Source organism: Chiroxiphia lanceolata, chromosome 1, assembly GCF_009829145.1.
Source record: "Chiroxiphia lanceolata isolate bChiLan1 chromosome 1, bChiLan1.pri, whole genome shotgun sequence".
Lineage (NCBI taxonomy): Eukaryota > Metazoa > Chordata > Aves > Passeriformes > Pipridae > Chiroxiphia > Chiroxiphia lanceolata.
In genome coordinates this window covers 26,476,351-26,497,673 of record NC_045637.1, presented here as the reverse complement: position 1 = coordinate 26,497,673, position 21,323 = coordinate 26,476,351, and the positions used below count along the sequence as shown (strand labels likewise).

Genomic DNA, 21,323 nt, shown 5'->3' with positions numbered 1-21,323 from the left:
GGTGCCCCTGTGTTATCCAAAATAGGTTCTTTCTCCCAGTGTGCAAGAGGCCAAATCCTCATTGAGTCGAGGTATTTGATTGATTTACAGTTCTGTGCAGAAAGGGGTGCTGGGTGATAAATCCACAAAGCCAGCACAATGACTACCAAAACTTTTCACTGCGTATACATTTTAGCAAATAAAGACATTAACATTCATTGTCCTCTTTTTAAAGAGTATTCTATCTTCTACTGGTTAATGATTCTGTCACTTCTCAAGCTAATTAGTCCGCAGGCTCAGTCTTTCTCTTTTGGGTCCCTGGGCGTCTTCCCTTGCCAGAATTAACTTTTACCCAGTCCGAGTTGATTTCACCACAGTTGCTGAGTTGTCTTTATTAGTTTTTTTTTTCTTGTATTCGGGTTCTGCCAAATGTCCTTGTGGCCTGTAAATTCTGCATTCTTTGTGTCCACTATCAGTGGTACATCCTTTTTCCCGAGCTTTGTTAACCTCCCGTCTGAGATAGCTGAAACACAGATAGCCTTAAACCCTTAACAAGGCAATTCTACCAACAAGTAATTTGCCATTCTAACACCTGGACGTCGCTTACAGCTTGCTTATTAGCTGCTGTTTCACGGACTAAATCTCCTTTCTTGTCGATTACGCTTGAAAGTGTACAAAGATCAAACACCAAAGGACATGCTCTCTTAAGAAAGTTTTTACATATTCCACATTTCGCAACACCTGGAGCGGCGGTGGCCTGGCCGGCTCCGTGCCCTCAGCGGCTCAGACGGGCGTGGCCGCGGTGCCCGCCCGGTGCCGCCCGCAGCGCCGCCCCCGCGGGGCAAGATGGCGGCTGTGGCGGCGGCAGGGCTGTGGCGGCGGGCGGTGCGCGGCTCCTGTTTCTGTGGCACCGGGAGGGTAAGGCGGTCCCTGCGCTGCTGGGGCTCAGCGGGGACGGCGGCGCCTCGGGGGTGCTTCGCCACCTCCTGCCCCCCTGCCCCGGTTTGCCGGGGCGCCCTTGTCCCCTCTCAAGGCACGGCGGGACCCTGCGGACGGTGCTGCCCGCCGGGCTCCGCCCGCAGCCGCGGAGAAAGCGCTCTTGCTGTCGTCGGAGCTGTGTCGAGGGGCAGCTCAGGCCGGAGGAGGTCTCCGGCCGCTGGTCTTGGGGAAACAGCCAGGAACTCCCCCGAGAGTGGGGACACCCCTCGGTTCTCCTCAGCTCCCGGCTCTGTCTCGGAGCCCCCGCAGAGGACGCGGCCCCTGCCCACGTTCCCGCGTCTCCCGTTTCAGTGCGGGCTGTGGAGGCGTTGGCGTCGCCCTTTGCCCCCAATACCAAAGCTGTTTGGGTAACGTGGTTTGAATGTTGCTGTCCAAACTGTGGCGCGGCTGACTTGTGACCATGGTGATCTTATTGCAGCATTCCAGTACCTCGGGGGGAGCCTACAGAAAATCTGGAGAAAGGCTTTTTAAAATGGCGTGTAGTGACAGGACAAGAGGGAATGTATTCAAACTGAGAGTAGGTTTGTATTGGATATGAACAGGTTGCCCCAGGAAGTTGAGGATGCCCCATCCTGGGAAGTGTTCAAGGCCAGACTGGATGAGATTTGAGCAGCCTGGTCTAGTTGAAGGTGTCCCCGCCCATGGCAGGAGTTTTGGAACTAGATCATCTTTAAGGTCCTTTCCAATCCATGCCATTCTGTGATTGGGGGTTGCTGGAGGCTGTTCCTAGTGAGTTCTCCGTGGGCACAGTGCTTCTTACCGGTGACCGCTTGTGTGTTTCTGAGATGACTTTCTGCAGTAATTTCACAAGTCACTTCTACCTCCTGAGGGTTGTTTTTTGGCTTGTCTATGATTTGGATGTTTGTTGGGTATTTTGGTTTTTTTGTTCTGGTTTGGTTCTGTTGAAACAGTTTCCTGGCTTCTTTATATCTCTGTTTACACCTGAGGCATAATTTAAAACCTTGACCTTAAATAGTAGAATGATTAAATTGAGTGGATTCTGTCATAGAAGCCCCTTGTGCAAGCTAGCAATGAGACAATAGCTGTCTAATGAAAAGATTGCTGAATTATACCAACTTCACTTCACTGGCTGCTGGATATCATTACAGTACTTTATTAGTCTTGGTGCAGTCTTCTGCCAGCCCCTGCTATGGCCTGTTTCCTTATCTTCCTCCCTGGAGCAGAAGGAAAGCTGCTTGCATGGTTTTGTAGTGGTGAGCAAGACCAGTGGGCTGTGTCTGTCATTTAACAGAGCACCTAATCAGGGAGCCTCAGTACTGCCTAGGGGTTATGTCCATATCCTGAAGGAAGAGGGAGTCCAAGTGCTGTCTTGATTTGCAGTCTCTGCCTTCGGCTGAAGTTCTCCAGTGGGAGCTTTTCTCTTGAAGAAGGATGAGTAAGAAACTAAGAAAGTCCCAAGAGAGAGCCTTCATACTTCCCTTTTCTGGAGGCTTAGTAATATTGTGGTACTCTGTCAAAGTATGCAAATTTTATTTTCACTATAGAAAAATAAAAAAAAATAATCAGTATTTTACAAACTTTACAATTTTTTAGTAGTGGATCTGATCTGAAGAATTGTATTATTTCAGAAAAATGCAATATTCTTCAGAATTTCCTTTTGGTCTACTTGTGTTCCTTAGAACTATCTTTTGTTTCTTTTTTTTTCTTTTTTTAATTTTTTATGACAAACCTATTGCACATAGCTGAAGAGTCCAAGTTCCAGAAAGAATCCCTAAAGTACACACTTGATACAAATGCTGTAGGACTTACTGCACTGCTTTACTTTTGTGATAATTCTAGCTTTAGTTCAAGCTTTACTTTCTGAATTTTGTTACCCACGACTCTTCTTCACTCTTAGTTTGTCACAGAATATTCTGAGTTGGGAGGGAGCTACGTGGATCATCGAGTCCTACTCTTAAGTGAATGACCTGTACAGGGATTGAACCTGCAGCCTTGGTGTTATTAGCATCATACTTTAGGCTCCATTAAATTGTCACTGTAATTCCATGATTGTTCTCTCTGTTTTCACTTGTATTACTTATGTAGATGTATTACCACACAGAAAGATTCACATGCACACTTTCTCAGACCAGATTTAAACCCTGTGAAACCCTCAGTGCATTGTAGCTTTGGCATGTACAGATTAATTGTCTACCACTAAAAGTGTTGTTTTTTAATTTTAGTGTTGAAAATGTTAGTAAATGGAACAATAAGTTGTAATATTTTTACTATTTTAAAACAACCTTTCTTCTTCGTGTCGGTTTGAATTGAATTGAACAATTGCATGTTTTATTAACAATATCATACAGGAGTAACCATTCAGTCTTCTTTCCTGAAATTGTATTAGAATTTCTTTTGTATTAAAATAAACACATTATGGCTCAAGTACAGATTATTATTAGAGAAAATAAATATAATTTACAGTCTAATAATTTTTTGCAAATCGAGTCTAGTTTTGTCGTACTTGAAAGTGTTTGCAGCTTCAGGTTAAGGTAATTTTTGTATTCTAAATAATAAGGAAATTTCTGAATTATTACTGTAATGCTGCTGTCCCAAAGCATTTAATTCAGTCATTAGTTTAGGGCTTGAGTTAGTTTAATGTATTGGGATGGTAGAAATATCCTCTTAGCTGTTTTTGTTGTGACTTTCTTGATGACATCAAAATTGCTCATTGCATTAGTGGGATGTTTTCTTACTGGTATAGTTTGCTAGATGTAATATTGAATTTTCTTCTGTTTTCATGTGTGTTTTTAAACACATTCCAAATATGTCTTTTTGCAGGGACCAGTTCTTGAGAGGCTAATTTACTGTAAATGGTATTTCTGCTGGGACAGAGTGTGATGCTGGTAACCTAACCACGCTCAATTTTGTCTAGGAGATGACACTGGTTTCCTTAGCAGCACCAGTACCAATTGGGGCAGGTCTTGTGGAGTTTGATTCTGTGCCATTCTCCAGTAAAGAAGGTGGTTTTGTTGCCTGCAGTAGTAGAGGATCGACATCTTTAGCAGTAGTAAAGAATCAAAAGCTTTTGAATTTGTAAATATGTACAGATGTAACCTCCAAATCACGTGGATTTGTTTATGCGTAAAGTTCAGTGCAGATATGAATCTGAAGCCCAAATCCTACTGGGAGTCAATAATTAGTTGGTAATGATTTTCCACGTGCTTTAGTAAAAGCTATAGACAAAAAATGCACAAAATCGCAAGAATCATGGTTAAAATATTTTTTCGGTAGTTCTCTAGTTGCAGTGGAATATCTAAAAATAGCTCAAGTGCTTTCCTAGTCTAGTGTTAGCATAAAAGTGAAGGTCCATGTGTGTTGCTATAATACAATCTGCTCATTCTTACATTCAGTTTATAATTAAGGCGGTTATGGTTGTTACTTCCAGTGGCATAAGAAAATCTGATCTTGCATAACAGTCCTGTATACAGAAAGGAGAAAAAAACTAACTTTTCTCTTAATTTCTTTCAGTTTTTCAGCCGTGGGCCAAATGCGCTGCATCAAGACACCAGTGCACCACAAGCTGCATTCTTTTCACCTCTTCAAAAAGTGATGTTGCCACCAAATACCTTCCAAGGGAAAGTGGCCTTTATAACTGGTGGAGGTACTGGGCTTGGCAAAGGGATGACAACAGCTTTGTCCAGTTTAGGTGCCAAGTGTGTTATAGCAAGCCGGTAAATATTAATGAAGATGTTTTAGAGCTGTCGTTTAGTACCAAATACTGAATAGATCTGTTTTCTTCTTCATAAACTGGAAAAAATTATTCTATTTATTCTACTTCAGTGCACTTTCAAATTATAATGTCATATTCTGGATTCTGTAAACTTGCAGATCCATCTACAGATGGCTAATTGGGTAGAAAACAATAGGAAGAAATAAACCAAATGTTTTTCTGCAAAATGTGGCAGCAAACAACCCTGAATATTAAACATAAATTCAACTAAAGCCTTAAGGAGAACAAAAAATAATGTACTATTACAGGTGTTCTTGATACAGGTTTGAATCGCAATAAAGAATTAAAGCTATTCCTCTTCTGACTTTAACAAGAGTCCTGGTTTTCCCTTGATGAAGATGATCTTTCTGCAGCTCTTTTAAGTAGCACTGCAGTAAAGTCTAGAAAAACAATCTCGCTTTTAATCAAATTAAACAGAAGCATTGTGACATTCATCCAAACAGTGTTTTAGTTTGAAATCTCAATATGCATCTCTAATTAGTGCTAGTAGAGTAGTAGCTAAACTACGTGTGATGATTGTGTGTTCTGAAAGAAAATACTTTCTCTAGCTTGTGACATGTGATTAGCTTTAGATAGTCTCTTACTGTAGTCACTTCTGAGTTGCTTTGAAGTAGCACTAACCAGAAATTACTTAACTTTGAAGTTTTCATCCAGCAAGTTAGTGTCTCAACGTAGTCTTAATCTTAAAGCTCAGTTTTTGTGAAAATCAGCAACATGCATGTGCACAAACACCTTTTTTAAGTAGTAGCTCATCCTTGCTCAGCAAATCGTGAGTTTATTAATCTGAACGGTAATTGCATTTGACTGAAATAAGGGATGTTGTCTGCTTATTTCTAGGAAGCTTGATGTTTTGAAAGGAACAGCAGAAGAAATTTCTTCTAAAACAGGGAATAAGGTAAATTTTTAAGGAATTGTGAATATGTTACTTATTGTACTTTTTAGAATTTTTTTGCATTGATGTGCTTCTGTGGGCTTGTTTAGCCTATGAGTGACATAGTTTTCAAGTCTAACAACTGCCCTTCGATTATTATGCAGGTTCATGCCATCCAGTGTGATGTGAGAGATCCAGTTTCAGTTAAGAATGCTGTTGCTGAAACAATCCAACTGGCAGGACATCCTGATGTAAGTGTTTTACAGAAAGGAAAGAACTTCATTTTTCATTACTGAATATACTGTGCATAGTAGGTATGAAGAAAACTACTATGCTAGAAAGTTAGTGGAATCTAAAGAGACACTAGACCGAACAGTGGCAGTACTTCAAGATAAAGCAAACATTAATAGTTAGACTGGTTACTCTATTTCTATGGTTCTTAAAATACTTAGAGGCCAGGTAGACAAAACATCCTTATCTTTACTCTGAGGATTAACATTTTCTTTTAAACAGTAGGACAATTCTGATGGGATTCTTTGAATTAATTAAGTGAACAGAATATTGCCCTTAAATCCTCCTGAAAAGGTGACTTGCCTGTGTTTACTGAATTGCAGCTGTTGCTTATTAACAGAATGTCTCTCAAATTAGAAATGGAAGTTATCATAAACATCTTCTTTGATCCTTGCTTAGACTTTTTAATATACACAAAGAAAGTTCAAACTTGAAGACTAATTTCTCATAAAATCAAGAAAAAAGTATTCAGCCAAGCTAAGCATCTGTTCTTTAATAGTTTGGCCCAATACACAGGACTCTTTACATCAGACTCTGAGAAGGGTGATCTGGTGGAGTCCAAAGGATGATAGGCACCAAATTTTGATTTGATTATGAGATAACAACTTTGATCCTACTAGCTGATGGAAAGTATGATGAGGCTGTTAACGTTGTTGTAAAGGACAGTCAGATTTAAAACTGTTTTGTATTGTTTTATATTGTATTGTGTATTGTAGACAATTTGCACTCACCAGGAGCTTCCTATAGGTGTGGTAGAGAAACTACTGAATTTTAAATATATTAAGAAGTGGAGAAACTATTTCTTGCAGCTGTTTGCTATAACAGTGCTAGAAATAAGGCAGCTCACTGTCCTGATGTGTAGACAAGATAGTCTGGGATTTTTTTGACTACTGCTAAATGCCATTTTTGGCCAAAACACGTTATGATCTCCAGATTTTAAATGTGTGCAGAGAGAGAGGAGACTTTTTCCTGTATTTTTTGTTTTTAGTACACCAGTGGTTTTCTGAATAAGTACTTCCCATGACTTGTTCTTTACTAGCATTTACTTTCTCTTTAGTTTCCCATATTCTGTGTATTTAAGATAGACTGCAGAGTAAATTGAATATTCAGTTCTTTTTGTCCAGTTTTTCTTTTAGTGACAGACAAGAGATGTAAATTTATGAATACTGCAAGCCTGGGTATCACTCCCTGCCACTGTGCATGTGAGGTGAGATCTCAAAAATAGAAGTTAATGGCAGTATGATAGTCCTTCTAGCTTTGCTTTATTCATTCTGTCCCTAAGACCATTACTCCCAATTAGAAAGCAATCATTTTTTTGTCATGGATTATTTTTCAGTCCTGTATATCTCAAAGATTCTATTGTGCAGTCCTTAGTTTGCTAGTTTTATTATTATGTCTTTGCTGTATTTATTCAGTGATTCAAGTAACCACCTCAGTACCTTGAGGTGTTTGGATTTTTTTTTTCTTCATAACTCCAGGGAGGCCTTTAAATTACATTTGCTATCTATATGTATAATTTATGACTGTTGTATATTACTAGTCTTATATTCATGTTATATGTGCTGTGCTCTGCTTTGTTATTGAAAAATTCTGATGTCTTCATTTAGCCTGGAAGTTCTTCAGGACTTTGTTTTACATGCAAACCTTCATGAATCGAGGTGCCATTCTTTAACTAATACACCATTTTATTGCTTCAGCACATTATATGACTAAATATACAGGATCCAACCACATAGGTTTTGGTTTAAAAACTACTGATGTGATGCTTAAAATGTTATCTACTCTACTGGCTTGAAGGGCTAAGCAAATGATAAAGTGAAAGTATTCTCTGCCTAATTATTGTTTATAGAAAAGCAGCAAGTGAGGGATGTACATCTATTCAGTGAAAGTTTCATAGCAGTTGCTTGCGGCACACTGTATCAGAATCTCCTTGTCATGACTGATTTGACTTCCTGTTTTGCAGCAGTCAGCCAATCCAGACTTTAGTTACCAGGTTGCCTGAACTTCTTTTGCTTGTATTCCCATGCATCCATTATATTAAATATATGTGATATTGGAACTTGGTGGGGACAAACTTTTCTGTTAGGATGCACTTGAGATACTGTGGAAAACAGTGACTTAAGTCACCCTCTACATTTACGGTTCCTCGGTACTAGACTAGTAATTACAGTAGGTTGGAAATATGACTCATTTTCTGTTACTGACACATGTCTGTGCTGCAGATGTTAAAATTCTGATGGATTATTTTCTCTCTCCCCCCACCCCCTGTGGGTGGATATTGATGAGGATATTTTTGCTTTTGTACCTGGAAACACTAGGAAGTTTCTTGTAAGTTCTTTGGTTTTGTCTTGGGAATAGTTCTTTTTAGTTAACTCTCAAATTTTCCTTTTTTCAGGTTGTGATCAACAACGCAGCTGGAAACTTTATTTCCCCTTCTGAACGACTTTCTGCTAATGCATGGAGAACAATAACAGATATTGTGCTTAATGGTACTGCTTTTGTAACTCTGGAAATCGGAAAGGAGCTCATTAAAGCCCAAAAAGGTATCTTAAGATAAGCGTTGTGACATGTTATTACTTGCTTTCCTTGCCTTGCTATTGTTATAGTAGTTGGAAAAGAAATACAATTTTTAATACATTCTTCTAGAAAGGAACTTCACAATCAGTGAAAGCTGTACATAGGTATCACACAGTAGATCTGGCTAACAATTATTTCATTGTAGCATCAGGCCTTACAACTGGATCCAGAGGTCATGAGGTTGAATATAAAAATGGGAGTTCTAATTGTAAAATGTTTTTAAAACTAAAAAAATAAGGCTTTGTGTAAAACAAGTGCTGTTATTTCTTTTAAGTCTATGTTGGTTTCATTGAGCAACTGAACATGAGATATTTATTTACATGAACAGCAAGTCAGAATATCCCCTTGAAATTTCCTCCTACGCTTAAATAAGTAAAATTTACAGCTGTGCTATTTGACTAATAGTAGTAGAGAATATTACCTTTGAGATAATTTGAAAGATAATTTCAAAATTTAAATCAGTGTTAGAGTTTATTTTCCCAGAACCCTAGTTCTAGACTACCTAGGAGTTTAATCCAATATCATAGCTTTACCTTAAAAATATGACAGTTCTTTCTTATACTGTTTAGCCAAAGATTTGCTTAACCAGATTATTGTCTTTAAGGGAAAGATAATGTATGCCCTTCTATGTTATTTCATAGATTATATACAAAGAACTGCTTTCATTTTATATTATCTTCCAGTTACAAATTGAAAAACAATGAGGGTGGGTTTTTTTGATCAGAATTATATAATCTCAAATTCATTTAAAAGCAGTAGCTGTATTATGGTTTTCCATGTGCCCTCACTTCTGAATCTTGTTTTCTAGGTACAGTCACTGTGTTGCAGTACTACTTTGGTATTTGCACTGTATTTCTCTAACTTCTGAATTAGTTGAATTTCTTCAAAACTTCTCTCCAAGAAGTACTCATTGAGTTTATACTATTTAATTATAACAATATAAAGTTAATGTTATTTTGGTAGGTCTGTAACAGTTTTTGTTAGTATATAGGTATGTCCCTCCTATATTTTAGCAACACATGAAAAAATCATTCCACAATTCTAATGTTGATATTCCCACATTAGAAACCCATCCCCAGTTCTGACTTACTATATAATTATAACAGACCATTTTAGTAGTTTGCCTTATGGCCTTCCAGGTTCATGCAGTGTCTCTGTATAATAATGTGAAATATGGCTTCAAACGTGCTTTTGGCTTTGCTGTTGTGGAATGAAAAACTACTTTCCTTTCCTCCATCCTCAAATTTGGTAAAATTCAGAAGTTATTCACCTTCATGTCATCTCTCTTGCTTTCGCTTCTAAGCTTATAAAACGTGTGAATTTCTTTTGCTATTATTTGCATGCCTTCTTTCTAGGGGATTCCATCTGTAAGTAAGAGTTTTTATTTAAGGCTTTCTTTAAGACATATTTTTGCAAGTAAATCAAGTGTACCTCTTTGTCCCCTCATTCTCCACCTTCGTTTTCTTCTTACTTGCATGTTTCTGATGTGATGGTGATGCTAACTAATGCAGATATTTTAGAGCAGTCTGTGAGGATACTATGAATCTGACAGTTTCTGAAACATTGGCACATCCTTTAGGTCTGCAGCATGACCTACATTAAATCTAATGTAAATAATAAAACTTTTCTGCTTTTAGACTCCCAAGTTTTTGCTGGTATTTAGAAGGAATTTTTATTCTCCTAGTGCGTTACGTGTTTTTACAATGAGGGAGAAGTTAATTGCTGAGTTGTTGTCCATTTTATGAATATAGGCTTTACAAATAAAAGTTGTGTATGAACTGAAGTGTACTTTAAACTTCAGAGCTGTAAATTTATCAGTTATTCTTGCTTCTGTATTAGATTCACCTAACTCATCTCTACTTAACTTGTATTTAAAAGAAATCTGTGGTTTAATTCTGTGAAATGTATAATTAGCAATCATCTCTAGATAGCTTCAGAGTTGTTCTGTGTTTTTTTTCCTTGTGTTGATTTTTCTTTTCAGAGTCTCTCAATGTAGATTACATTTTTATAAGCAGGGTCCATGGTTTCTGGATATCTGCTGGCATTTCAATCATGCTTGCTTGTGGTTCTTTTTAGTTTCTTTTGTGTAACACTGTAATTTTTTACCTGAGTTTCTACTTCACATACAGGCTATCAGTGATGTATATTGTTTTAGAAATATCCCCTGGGTAGCTTTTCTAATTAAATTATTTTTAAAATATAGAAAGTAGAACAGTTATTTTAGTTCTTGTGGCATAAGTAGTGAACTGTCATCCCTTGTCCTCCATTTCCCAGTTACAGTAAGCTCATACTATACTAGTCATTGACCAGACAGTTGGAATTTGCAGGATTCTATAAAAGAAAGATTAAATAAACAGTTGCAGTTTCCATTATTTTCCAGAATGTTTTTTGCTAAACCTGTTACAAAATACAGCATATAAAAGAAAGTAGTCTTTTTATAACAGAGTTTGTTGTGATAATAACAGAGAACGTTATGCAGGTTAACTTTGTAATAGACTCTGCTGCAGAAAAAGCTTTTGAAAATGTCTTTTTTTTTTCTGCATAAAATTTTACTCAGGGCCTCAACTGTGTCATTTTAAGATTATGCCAAACCTGATTTCCCCCCCCAGGAATTGGGGGGGGGAAATGCTGATTTCCTCCCCCCACAGGAATTGATGAAATTAGGGCAAAATACCTGGTTACTGACAACTAGACTAGTGCAGCTTCTGAAAAAAACAATGTAAGATCTTAGGTCTTCACTCCAGTTAGACTGATTTGTGCATTAAATTCATTAATCAGTAGAAGTGTGAGGCTTTAGACCTTTGGAGCCTCACTTACCTGAAACAACTCTTAAAAGTCTTGCAAAACAGGGAACTGAAATAAAAAGGCTTGAAAATAAAGTTTCCAAGACTATATTTCTAAAATGCCTTTTCACAACCCAGAGTGAAATGGCATCCCTAACACTTGAACTGCTAACTTCTATACCACTGATATTACTTTTACCTTAAGTTCACAGTTTGATCTTCATGTATTTTTGTTTGTTTAGTGTGGGATTTTTTTTTAAATGTGTTTGCAACTTCTAGGAGCAGCATTCTTGGCTATTACAACAATTTATGCAGAGAGTGGTTCAGGATTTGTGTTGCCAAGTGCCTCTGCCAAAGCTGGTGTAGAAGCAATGAGCAAGTAAGTAATACAGCAAAATGTGTGTTCTGGTTTTCACATCCTTTAGGTAGAGTAATTGGTGTGTGAAAGTGGAGCTAGTTGGTGTAATCCTCCTATTCCATTGTACCATAAACGATCCTTTCAGGCTCCAGTCTTGTCTTAACAATATCTTAGTATGCTGACAGCTTCTTACAGAAAAAATTAACTGTTATTGTTGTGATAGTTTCTATCACAAGGCAAAGATACGGACAAGTAGGACTACTACTTTTGGCAATAGCAAGTTCCAAAGTTTCAGTTTTAAAGAGTTTTGATATTCAGGTTCTCTTGCGTCCTCATAGTTGAACCAACACTTTAAGACAGTGTTTAAGGGAGCTGTTCAAGGTCTATAGTACCTTGCATGTTCTTTTGTCTCAGGAAAAGATGTACTTGCATTTGGGTACACTATACTGTGACTTCACCTCTGTTTAGTTTCATCAAGAAATTTGTTTCCTGTCACTATTTTAAATTAAGGTCTGCAGTTATACTTAATTCAGAACAATATTGTGTAAGGTATTCATGTTACTCGGAAAACAGAAGGATTTCTCTCATTATTGACTTCACGCTAGTCCATAGCACATAGACCTTCCTCTGCACTTCAGCAGAAGGAATTGAGTAGTTTGGCAGCTTTCTGCTGGAAAAGTTACTGCTAGAATTCTTTATCCAGAAAAAAATGAAGGACTGAATAATGATTTTGATTTCTGTTCTATAGAACTGTAACTGAAATGTGTACTTTTCAGAGACTTTATGACTCAGCTAATTGATTCACCATAGTAAATCATCTATCCAAAATACTTGTTATGCAGACAAAATGTCATAAAGCAAAATTATTTTGGTGGTCCCATTTTAGAATGTATCCTCTGTTTTGTGTTGTTTCAAAACACTCAATGTGAGAGCTGTGTTGAAAATGTTAGAAACGTATACTTGTGGGATAGTCCAAGTAGCCAGAGAAAGATGGTGACCTAACAGTTGTTTGTCAAGGAATTTAGGTGCTGAAATCATCTGTGATTTTCAGGGGAGAAAGACTTGCTCCTTAATGCTGCTTTATCTATGATGCATCTATTAAATCAATATTCCTATTTGTGAATGCGTTTTTTTTTTTTCTTCTTCTCTGAAATGTTTTTGTTAAGAACAAGAATAAAACCTTCAGGTAGAAATGCTTGTTTCAGGAAAGTTCTAATGGTTTTTTTCTGAATAGGATTATTAAAATATTTTGTTTAAAATATTGATGCGTTCTGTTAATGAATTTTTAGGTCTCTTGCGGCTGAATGGGGTAAATATGGCATGAGATTCAATGTGATTCAACCAGGTCCAATAAAAACAAAGGTACATAGCATGAAATAAAACACAGCCTTGAATATGCTTTGTAGTACAGACTTAACTTTAACATAGTCTAACCTTTTCTATAACTGTTAAATTCAAGTATGATTTCCTTGATAGTCAAGACTGTGCTGGAACATTGAACACGCTTCTCACTCAGATTTTTTTGTAAGATAGGATTTCTTGAACTTCAGAAATGTGCCACTGCCCTTTGTACTTCAGCTGATTTAAACTGAACCCTTTTTAGTGTTTCAGCGAATTTGTATATCAAAATACTTAATGTTGATTCTTATCAACTGTTCGTACCTAGTTTGTCAAGTAAAGTGAATTTGGACAGTTGGTGGAGTAAAGTGCCTGTTTCTGCCTGAACTCCTGATTATTAGACAAAATATTAATTCCAAAATCTCAGAATCTCTTTTAGGTATATGAGAACAGAATCTCACTAGTTTTCTTGAAAATCTCAAAACTAGAAAAACTTAAGTTGGCAAGGAAACGAGAACCTTTGATGTGAGTGAAAAAGAGCACTGGAGGGTTTGAAGGAAGTAATCCAGACCAAATGGAAGAATAAAGAGAGCAGTCCTGCAGGAGGAGAGAGGAGGATCCGTTTCCCATTGAATCAGATTGTTACAATTATGAGCAGTAACAGCTAATAATGGTATTGCTACTACCTGTAAAATGTTTCACAGTTGGTTTTACTGTTGTTTTGGGGGTAGGGGTGCAGAGTTACTTTTCTTTTTACTTTTTCTTTTTTTGTCTTTTTTTTTTTCCTTTTCCCTCTTGTCAGTTTTAGATCCGCTGTATGACTTAGTTAAAACTCATTTGACTGTAAAGAAAAGCAAGTGGCAGAATCAGCAGGGTTATAAGAATGTTGAAATAGCATTATAAGATCAGACCAAAAGTCCACCAGGTCTTGTATCTTTTGGATTTTTAGACAAGAGTAGAAGAGAAACATTTAATAACATTTCTTCTTTGTGTCATCAGCCTCTAGCATTCTGGGGAGTTTGATACAGTTGGTGTCTCTTCGTAGATTTTATTCTTCCATAACTTGTCCTGTTCCTTTTTGAATCCATATAAATGTTTGGCATCCACTATATCACATCGTGAGATCTTTTCCATTTATAAATTCTCATAATTTTTGGCAAGTTAAGTGCTTTAAATGTCAATATTACTACCTCCTGTTAATGTTTCTCATTTAAATGGTGTAAAACACACTTGAAATACTGTGTGTTCTTAATAAAGTACTATATCTGTTGTACTGGTTCCAAGTTCAAATTTCCCTCAAAACATAAAAAGGCTTTACTTAAGACAGCATATTGCAAAATCAAGGTTTTTTGCCTTAGGGGCTGTATCCATTTATTTAAAAAATACTGTTGTAAGTCATGATGGGAAAACAAAAAGGCATACAAGCTCAATAGCGTTAAGGTTATAAACTGACTTTTAAAAACATGGCAATAGGCGACTTAAATGGCATGACTATAGCCATATTTACATAAATTACAGTGTGCTTTAACTCATAACTTCAGTAACAATGTAAATATTACTCTTACATTTTTCACATTAGGAGGTTTTTCCTTGTGAAGGAGCCAGGAAGAACAAAAAAAAAACCTTTCTATTTTGCATGCCATTCTAAGCTATTCAAATACTAAAACTTCCAGTGGCTTACTTTAGTTCTAGCAATTGCTGCAATTTAACTGAACTTGATTTTTTTTTTTTTCTTTTCCATTTTATTTACTCTGTCATATATCATTCATTTCTGGCCACTTTCCTACTCTCTTCTCCCCTGATTCCTCTCCCCTGTCCCTGCAGCAATTTCGAGTCTTGCTTATTTCTTCAAATGTTTACCAAGGGTGTTTGAGAAATAAAGATCATTAATCCCATATGAGTTTCACAGATAGATGATGGGCGAGTATCCCAAAAGTGTCAAATTCCAGTTTATCATCCTCAGTAGTTGCAACAGGGATAAATTGTTTTCTCTTTCCCACTCTCTACTTATTCATGCTACTGACAAAGAGGGTGTAGACAGCTTATTTACAAATGTTATCTTCATGTTGTGTCTGCGGAGTCAGATCTCCATTGGATTTTATTTTCTGATGTAGTTATAACTTTAATGTTTCTCTTAATTCTCAGGGTGCTTTTAGCCGCCTTGACCCAACAGGCACATTTGAGAAGAAGATGATTGAGAGGATTCCCTGTGGTCGTCTGGGAACTGTAGAAGAAATTGCAAATCTTGCTGCCTATTTCTGCAGTGACTATGCAAGCTGGGTTAATGGAGCAGTGAGTTTTGGTTGATCTCGTTTGTACAATTAATCCCATGATGGTGTGAGTTTTGCTGATATTTTTTAAAGCGCTGGTTTCAGAAATGAAGCAAAACATCTTACTTTGAAATCCTTTACAAGTATTATTCACCTTTTGATTGTAGTGCATGGAAGTTAGTACTTTTAAAAAGAACTTTTAAAAGTGATTGAATTGCATTATTTTGAGCATGGGGTTTTCTCACCCAAATCAATAAAAATTACTTTCACAGTTCATAACAGGGGAAGACTACAGAAAACCCACTATTACTAAATGCACTGTTTATGTTTTTTCTAGGTTATTAGGATGGATGGTGGAGAATATGTTTCTATGGCAGGAGAATTCAATGATTTGAAAAGGGTATTCATTTCCTTTCTTGCTATTTTACATCAAACACCCGAATGTGTAATTATTATATGGAATTCCAATAAAATGCTCTTTTTCTTTTATTAGGTTACCAAAGAGCAGTGGGATATGATGGAAGCAATGATTAGAAAAACAAAAGGGTCTTAAAGTACGTAACTGTATGGTGGAGATTCTTGGAAATGAGCCACTGCTTTTTCATTAATATTTATAAATAAACATTTGAGAAATAGCCTTCAAAATATTTTGTATGCTAATTTTAATAAAATTTTTTGAAATTGTTGTATTTTGAATATAGCTTATGTGTTTTTCCCCATCTAAAATCTCATCTGTTGCCAATAGTGAACAATAGTTGGTACCTGAAATTTTACTGTTCTTTAGGTTGTCTTATACAGCTGTGGTCCACAGTTAGCTTTTTTTTTTTTTTTTTATCTTTCAGAGGATTTTTTCCTCAGATATATGCAAGTGTCTCTTAATATTGTAATTTTAATAGTGTTTCAGCGCTGTCATAACAGAATGTGATTATTAATCTGAAGAAAACAACCCCCAGAATTAAGTCCTGATCTTCACACTTCAATAAAAAGTCGTAAACTTACAAGTAAAGTTTCAAATTATTAGCGGGACTAAATACACTGAGACAGGATGTAACTCTTGTGGTTCCTTACAAAACCTTGAAATGTCTAACTGTCTTGGTCTCATCTTTTGTGACATTTTCAGTCTGTTAATTAGCTTATGCTGAACTTTAAAAATGGCATTTAAGGACCTGAAATGCCTTTCTGCGAAGCTCATTCTTTGTCATGATTAACAGTGTTCTTGAAAATGAGAAACTAAAAATCATTTGCTATTAACATATGTGTGACTAGGGGAGTCTCTCCATAAAAAGTGGTTTGTATAAGACTAGTAACGGACATTGGTAAATTGGGACTGAAAGTGTTGCTACCTCATCATTTGTTGAGATTTAGAAAAAATCCCTGGGTTTCATTTGCATTCACAGGCTGGTACTAAAGAAATTTTAAGATGACATTACCTCTGAATTTAGTCAGTTTGTCCATACCAAATAAGCAGGTGATAAAAAAGTTGCTGTCCCTCTTTTAGTATTACATTTTCCAAATTAGAGAGTTGCCAGTTGTTTTCCCTCCTGCTTCAAACAGTGGTTGGAATTCTTCAAAGAAATATCAGGCTCTGGCCTTTACAGCCTGAAATCAATGCCTTTTTTCTTTTTTTTCTTTTTTTGTGTTTAAGCAGAGCTCCAACCTGTCTACATACACAGGTGTGAACTTAGCTTTGTGTGCTTTGAGACTGACACAGTGATTTAAGAGTCCAGACCATAGAAGCAATTCAAGGATGTCTTCCTCCAGGTGCTGGCAGTGGTCATGTGTTTTTCCTCACAATTCAGGACATACTTACATATACCAACATCTGACTTTGAAGTCACTTGATTGCCTTTTTACAAATCTGAAGCAAGGTAGTATGTGTTCTACCTGAAGTGTTGACTACACTAGTGCAGGCTTCCATGTGGGGGATTGAATAGCGTCTCTGGCACTGATAATAAAAAAAAGCAAGTGTGTTTATCATAGTAGCCTTCAAGGTGTCTATTGAGCATAATGCAAAGCTTTTTTGTAGTATCTTGGGTTTGTTAGGCGTACTGTCAAGATTGAATTCTGACATGATATCCATGTCTTATCCCCAGAAAAGTGATTTAATTCAGAAGTTGGGCCCAGATATACTGTTTTTTGCTCATCATGCTTTGCATATACTTTTATTTTCTCCTTGTATGGCACAGTTGCATGTAAGACTTTGACACTTGAGAAACAAGTGTTTCAGAAAAAAAATTCAAATATATGTTTGTGAGCTGTGGTAACATCAAGTATTTCTCTGCAGTATTTAGTAGGTTATCCTCTGGAGTTGGGCTGTGCGTGGTCTGTCCTTTGTTTAGAAAGCAAACTTGGCAGAGCTCATTTTGGAAATGTTTCTCTTCTGCAGCAAAAGCAGTGGGTTCCTATGCAAAAGTACTTAAAGAATGTCAAGGGCTTTTGCAGTTTAAAATGAAGACTGATTTTTGATCTAAAAATTAAAAAATGAAAACATCTTTTCTTTCATTGTTTTACTCATCCAAGAGATTAAGGCCAGCTTTGCATCTGGAAGAAACTCAATTTATAGTGAACCTTTAAGGGAGTGAAGTTCCTCAGCAAACCATCAGAGTTACTGCGACATATCCTTAAAGGATGGCGGGAGTTGCTTTATCTGATAAGGTCAAAATATTGGAGGAGGGATCTTAAAACTTCTCTTGTAAATAGATACTGGGGATTTATTCAATAACAGAACATTTGTCATTTGCAGAAATGGGTATTTCTTCTGAAATATCATCTTCTACCTGTTTACTGTTCATAGCTAAATGAATTATTAATTGTAATGTGACAACAAAACATTTTTAAAGCATGTGTTATTCAGTGATGGAACCAGAAAGCGTCTGTAATAAGAATAGAGTTTCTTTTATCTTGCCTATACCAGTGACATCCCTTTAAAACTGCACAAGTTAGTTGCTTTTAGTTTCTGAACATTCTATCAAGATGTATACAATGTGTTGATGCTGATTGTAGAATTGGCATATAATGTTTTAAGAGTTATATGTTACTTGGTAGTTTACAAAATATTGCCTAATACATAGACCTGGTTAAGTGAAAAAGCATAACTCTGGTCTTGTCATCCACGTCTGCAGGAGAATGGAATAGTCTGACTGGGATGCATTTTTTTTATTAAGCCTTGGTAGGGACAGGAAAGGAACATTACAATGATGACATGAATCTTAAACATCTCTTAAACATCTCAAGTTTTTGTTTTGCCTAAATGCAATTTAATGTATAAATAGAGGAGCAACATATGACATCCGAGCTCAGGAGAAGAACAAAAGCAAGTGACTTTATAGCAACTGGTTTGACTTGAAAATTTCATAAGAATCTGTTCCTAATGCTAATGAGAATTAGACTGTCCTGAAAAGGCATAAAATATCCCAAAAACCCAAGAGGTGCCCAATCCATAAGCGTGCTCCACAGCTGGGTATTGCACACTGACTGACATAACTCACAGTCATCACAGCTGCTTTATTCCAAAGGTAGCAAAGCTGGCAGGAGATAGTGTCCACATTAAACATGCTGTCTTAGACTGGCATATTTGCCCGAGGTTGTTACATTCCTCATCCTATCTGAGATTGCCTGTGAGCTACAATGTAAAGGGAAGTGGGAAAAAAATGTATTTATTTGTGGCATAATCATTCTATGGCGATGAGGTTGGAGGGACAGGAAGGTGGAGAAATGAGTCAGAAAATGTGATGGTATACATTGGAGATTGCAACAGGAGTCAGTAGGGTTGCAGAAGCAGTTTAATTTTCATGAATCATAAGGAAAACTTTCCTGGATTCCAAATACCTTTTTTTAAAATGATTTTTGCATGACCCATCAGTCAAAGGTGTTATCACTTCCATGAATTAAACTTGGAGATGCCCACAAAGGAGATTCATTGTCTGTTTTCAACTGAAAAGTACATGTTGTCTGCTTGATTAAATCTTGAAATTACCCTTTTTATTTCTGCTGATGATTTACTGTCTTTGAACCTGTCTGTTACAATTTCTTAGATTAATTCAATGCTGTAAGGACAGTATTGTGCTATAGTAGAGGCTTATAAACAGGTTATAAAAATCATTTAAGATTGCAAATGAAAGAGACCAGTTGTATTACCTCTTCACTGTGATACTAGAACTGCCATCAGTCTTTGGTTCTCCTGTTTCTGGCAGTTCCCTCCTCTTAAATATTTCAGTTACTGTTGAGAATATTGCTAATGGTTTCCAATTCAAGAATTTGCTTTATGAGCAGAAGATGACTCTATTTGAGTGGTGTTCCTACCTGTCCATACTGGCTTCCATGTTCATTGTCACATGAACTGCTCATTTATATTTACTTTTTTTCACATATTGATAACATGTAAGTAAAGACACTGAATCGTAAGATAGTTTGTGCCTTTATCTGACTCCATGGAGCATCTTGTGTTGTAACTGCTAAGCGTGTAATCCCACTTCAACCAAGGTAACCCCACAGTCTTTTATGTGATTGTTTAATATGCAGTAGAATAGTCTTTGGGATTTCAGTACACTGGTGCACACGTGGTGCAGAACAACTTCAGTTGATTTCAGAGGGATTTGGATGTGCTCAGCATTTCAGAAAATCGGGCCAGGTATGTTTGGGTGCCTGAAAGGGATTCTGTGCTTCCTCATAGATACTGCAAGTTGATGTGGATTTCAGTTTGCCTCCATAACCAGGGATTATAACCATGATTATGATGAGGGCTTAGTATAAATCAGAAAAAGCAAACCTTGTGTAACGAAACAAAGACTTAATCCAAGTTTAAGTGGAGTTCAGCAGCAGCATGTATGTATCTTGTTCATTGGCGAGGTTCATTTTGCGTAAAAGCGCTGCTGACTGTCTGTATCCTGATCTGTATTTGACATTTTACCATGGAATGTGCTGTTCTGAAATTTTGTAAGCTTGCATGGGTAATCTTTTTAAAGACACATAACTAAATTGTAAACAGGGAGGATTAGATCAGTGCTGTGTACTGTACATGAACTGTTGAGGATAGAAGAGTGCAGCAGTGAACGAACAAAAGCCAAATTACTTCGAGGTCTATGTTCAATCCCAGTTAAGTCATCGATGAAAATTCACATGATATTCTCCGTAGTGGTCAGCTGGGCAGTGTTAGTGACCCCTGAGGTGGGCTGATGGACAGTGGTGTGGGCACAGCTAGAAGCAGGCACTCACTTTGCCTGACCTGGTACTGCTAAGGTTTACTTCTGTCAGAAAACACTGCATTTATAATGCCAAAGGTTTATGAAGGGCCTAATAGTTACTGTTCTTGTTTTTTTCTTTCAGTATTACTGAAAATTTGCTGGCTTGTGCTTTAAAATTATTTGAAAATCACTTTTTTTTATTTGAATACCTAGCACTGTGTTAAATTTTAATCTGTACACACTTAAACTAGAATGGGCTAAAATTTTTTACAGCATATGTGTAATTTGTAGGACAGTTTGAGCATTTGTTATCTTGATTGCTTATTTGAATGTTTATTTTAATAAAATACATATTTTTAGCAGAAATGGTTAGTAGCTTCAATAAAGTGGAACCCGAGTAGCTCTGTGTTAGTTTCTCTGTTTAGCTGGAATATGGAATATTTGCACCACATCTTTTTGCACGCTACAATTTTACTTTTCTTTGGTCACCAGATATCTACCAGAAGAAAAAAGCTTGCAGTCTTCCCTCTCACCACCTTTCTTTTTATTCTAAGCCTCACATTTTTAAAAGCTCTGCCCAGGAGTGATTTAGAGAATTTAAAATCTGGAGTTTTTACAGCAGTTTTGACTTAGCCATACTTGTCAGGCTTCAATTTGCACTGACATAGTAGGCACCTTTGCTAGAACTGGGGTTTTTAATTGCTGTCTTCTAGTCCAGGTTTTATTTATGAGAAATAACTGCAGGAAACAGTGTCTGTGGGTGCCAGAGACCTGGTTTTGGTGCCGTGCTCCACAGCAGAGCCAGCTCGTGGGCAGCAGCAGTAGCAGAAGGGTGCCTTCAGAACAGATATGTGACACAACTTTACTCATGTTCAGGAAGACAGATTTCAGTTTCGGTGGTAACTCTTTGTCAAAACACTTTAAATGCTTTATCTTCCACT

General features: G+C 36.9%; 1 protein-coding gene across 1 annotated transcript; it reads left to right on the top strand.

Moving 5' to 3' along the window:
- Positions 1–811: 811 nt before the first annotated feature.
- On the top strand, positions 812–16,197 carry DECR1 (2,4-dienoyl-CoA reductase 1). The gene is made up of 10 exons (XM_032712835.1): positions 812–897; positions 4,450–4,652; positions 5,549–5,606; positions 5,747–5,833; positions 8,269–8,416; positions 11,513–11,612; positions 12,881–12,953; positions 15,075–15,221; positions 15,537–15,599; positions 15,693–16,197. Exons 1-10 carry the CDS (start codon positions 826–828, stop codon positions 15,750–15,752), a joined length of 1,011 nt encoding a protein of 336 aa, XP_032568726.1. The 5' UTR covers positions 812–825; the 3' UTR covers positions 15,753–16,197.
- The last annotated feature ends 5,126 nt before the right edge of the window (positions 16,198–21,323 follow it).

Coding starts and splice junctions, on each gene's coding strand:
- DECR1 (XM_032712835.1), top strand. CDS start 826: ATGGCGGCTGTGGCGGCGGCAGGGCTGTGGCGGCGGGCGGTGCGCGGC. Junction 4,653..5,548: donor AAGTGTGTTATAGCAAGCCG/GTAAATATTAAT, acceptor GCTTATTTCTAG/GAAGCTTGATGTTTTGAAAG. Junction 12,954..15,074: donor CAGGTCCAATAAAAACAAAG/GTACATAGCATG, acceptor CTTAATTCTCAG/GGTGCTTTTAGCCGCCTTGA.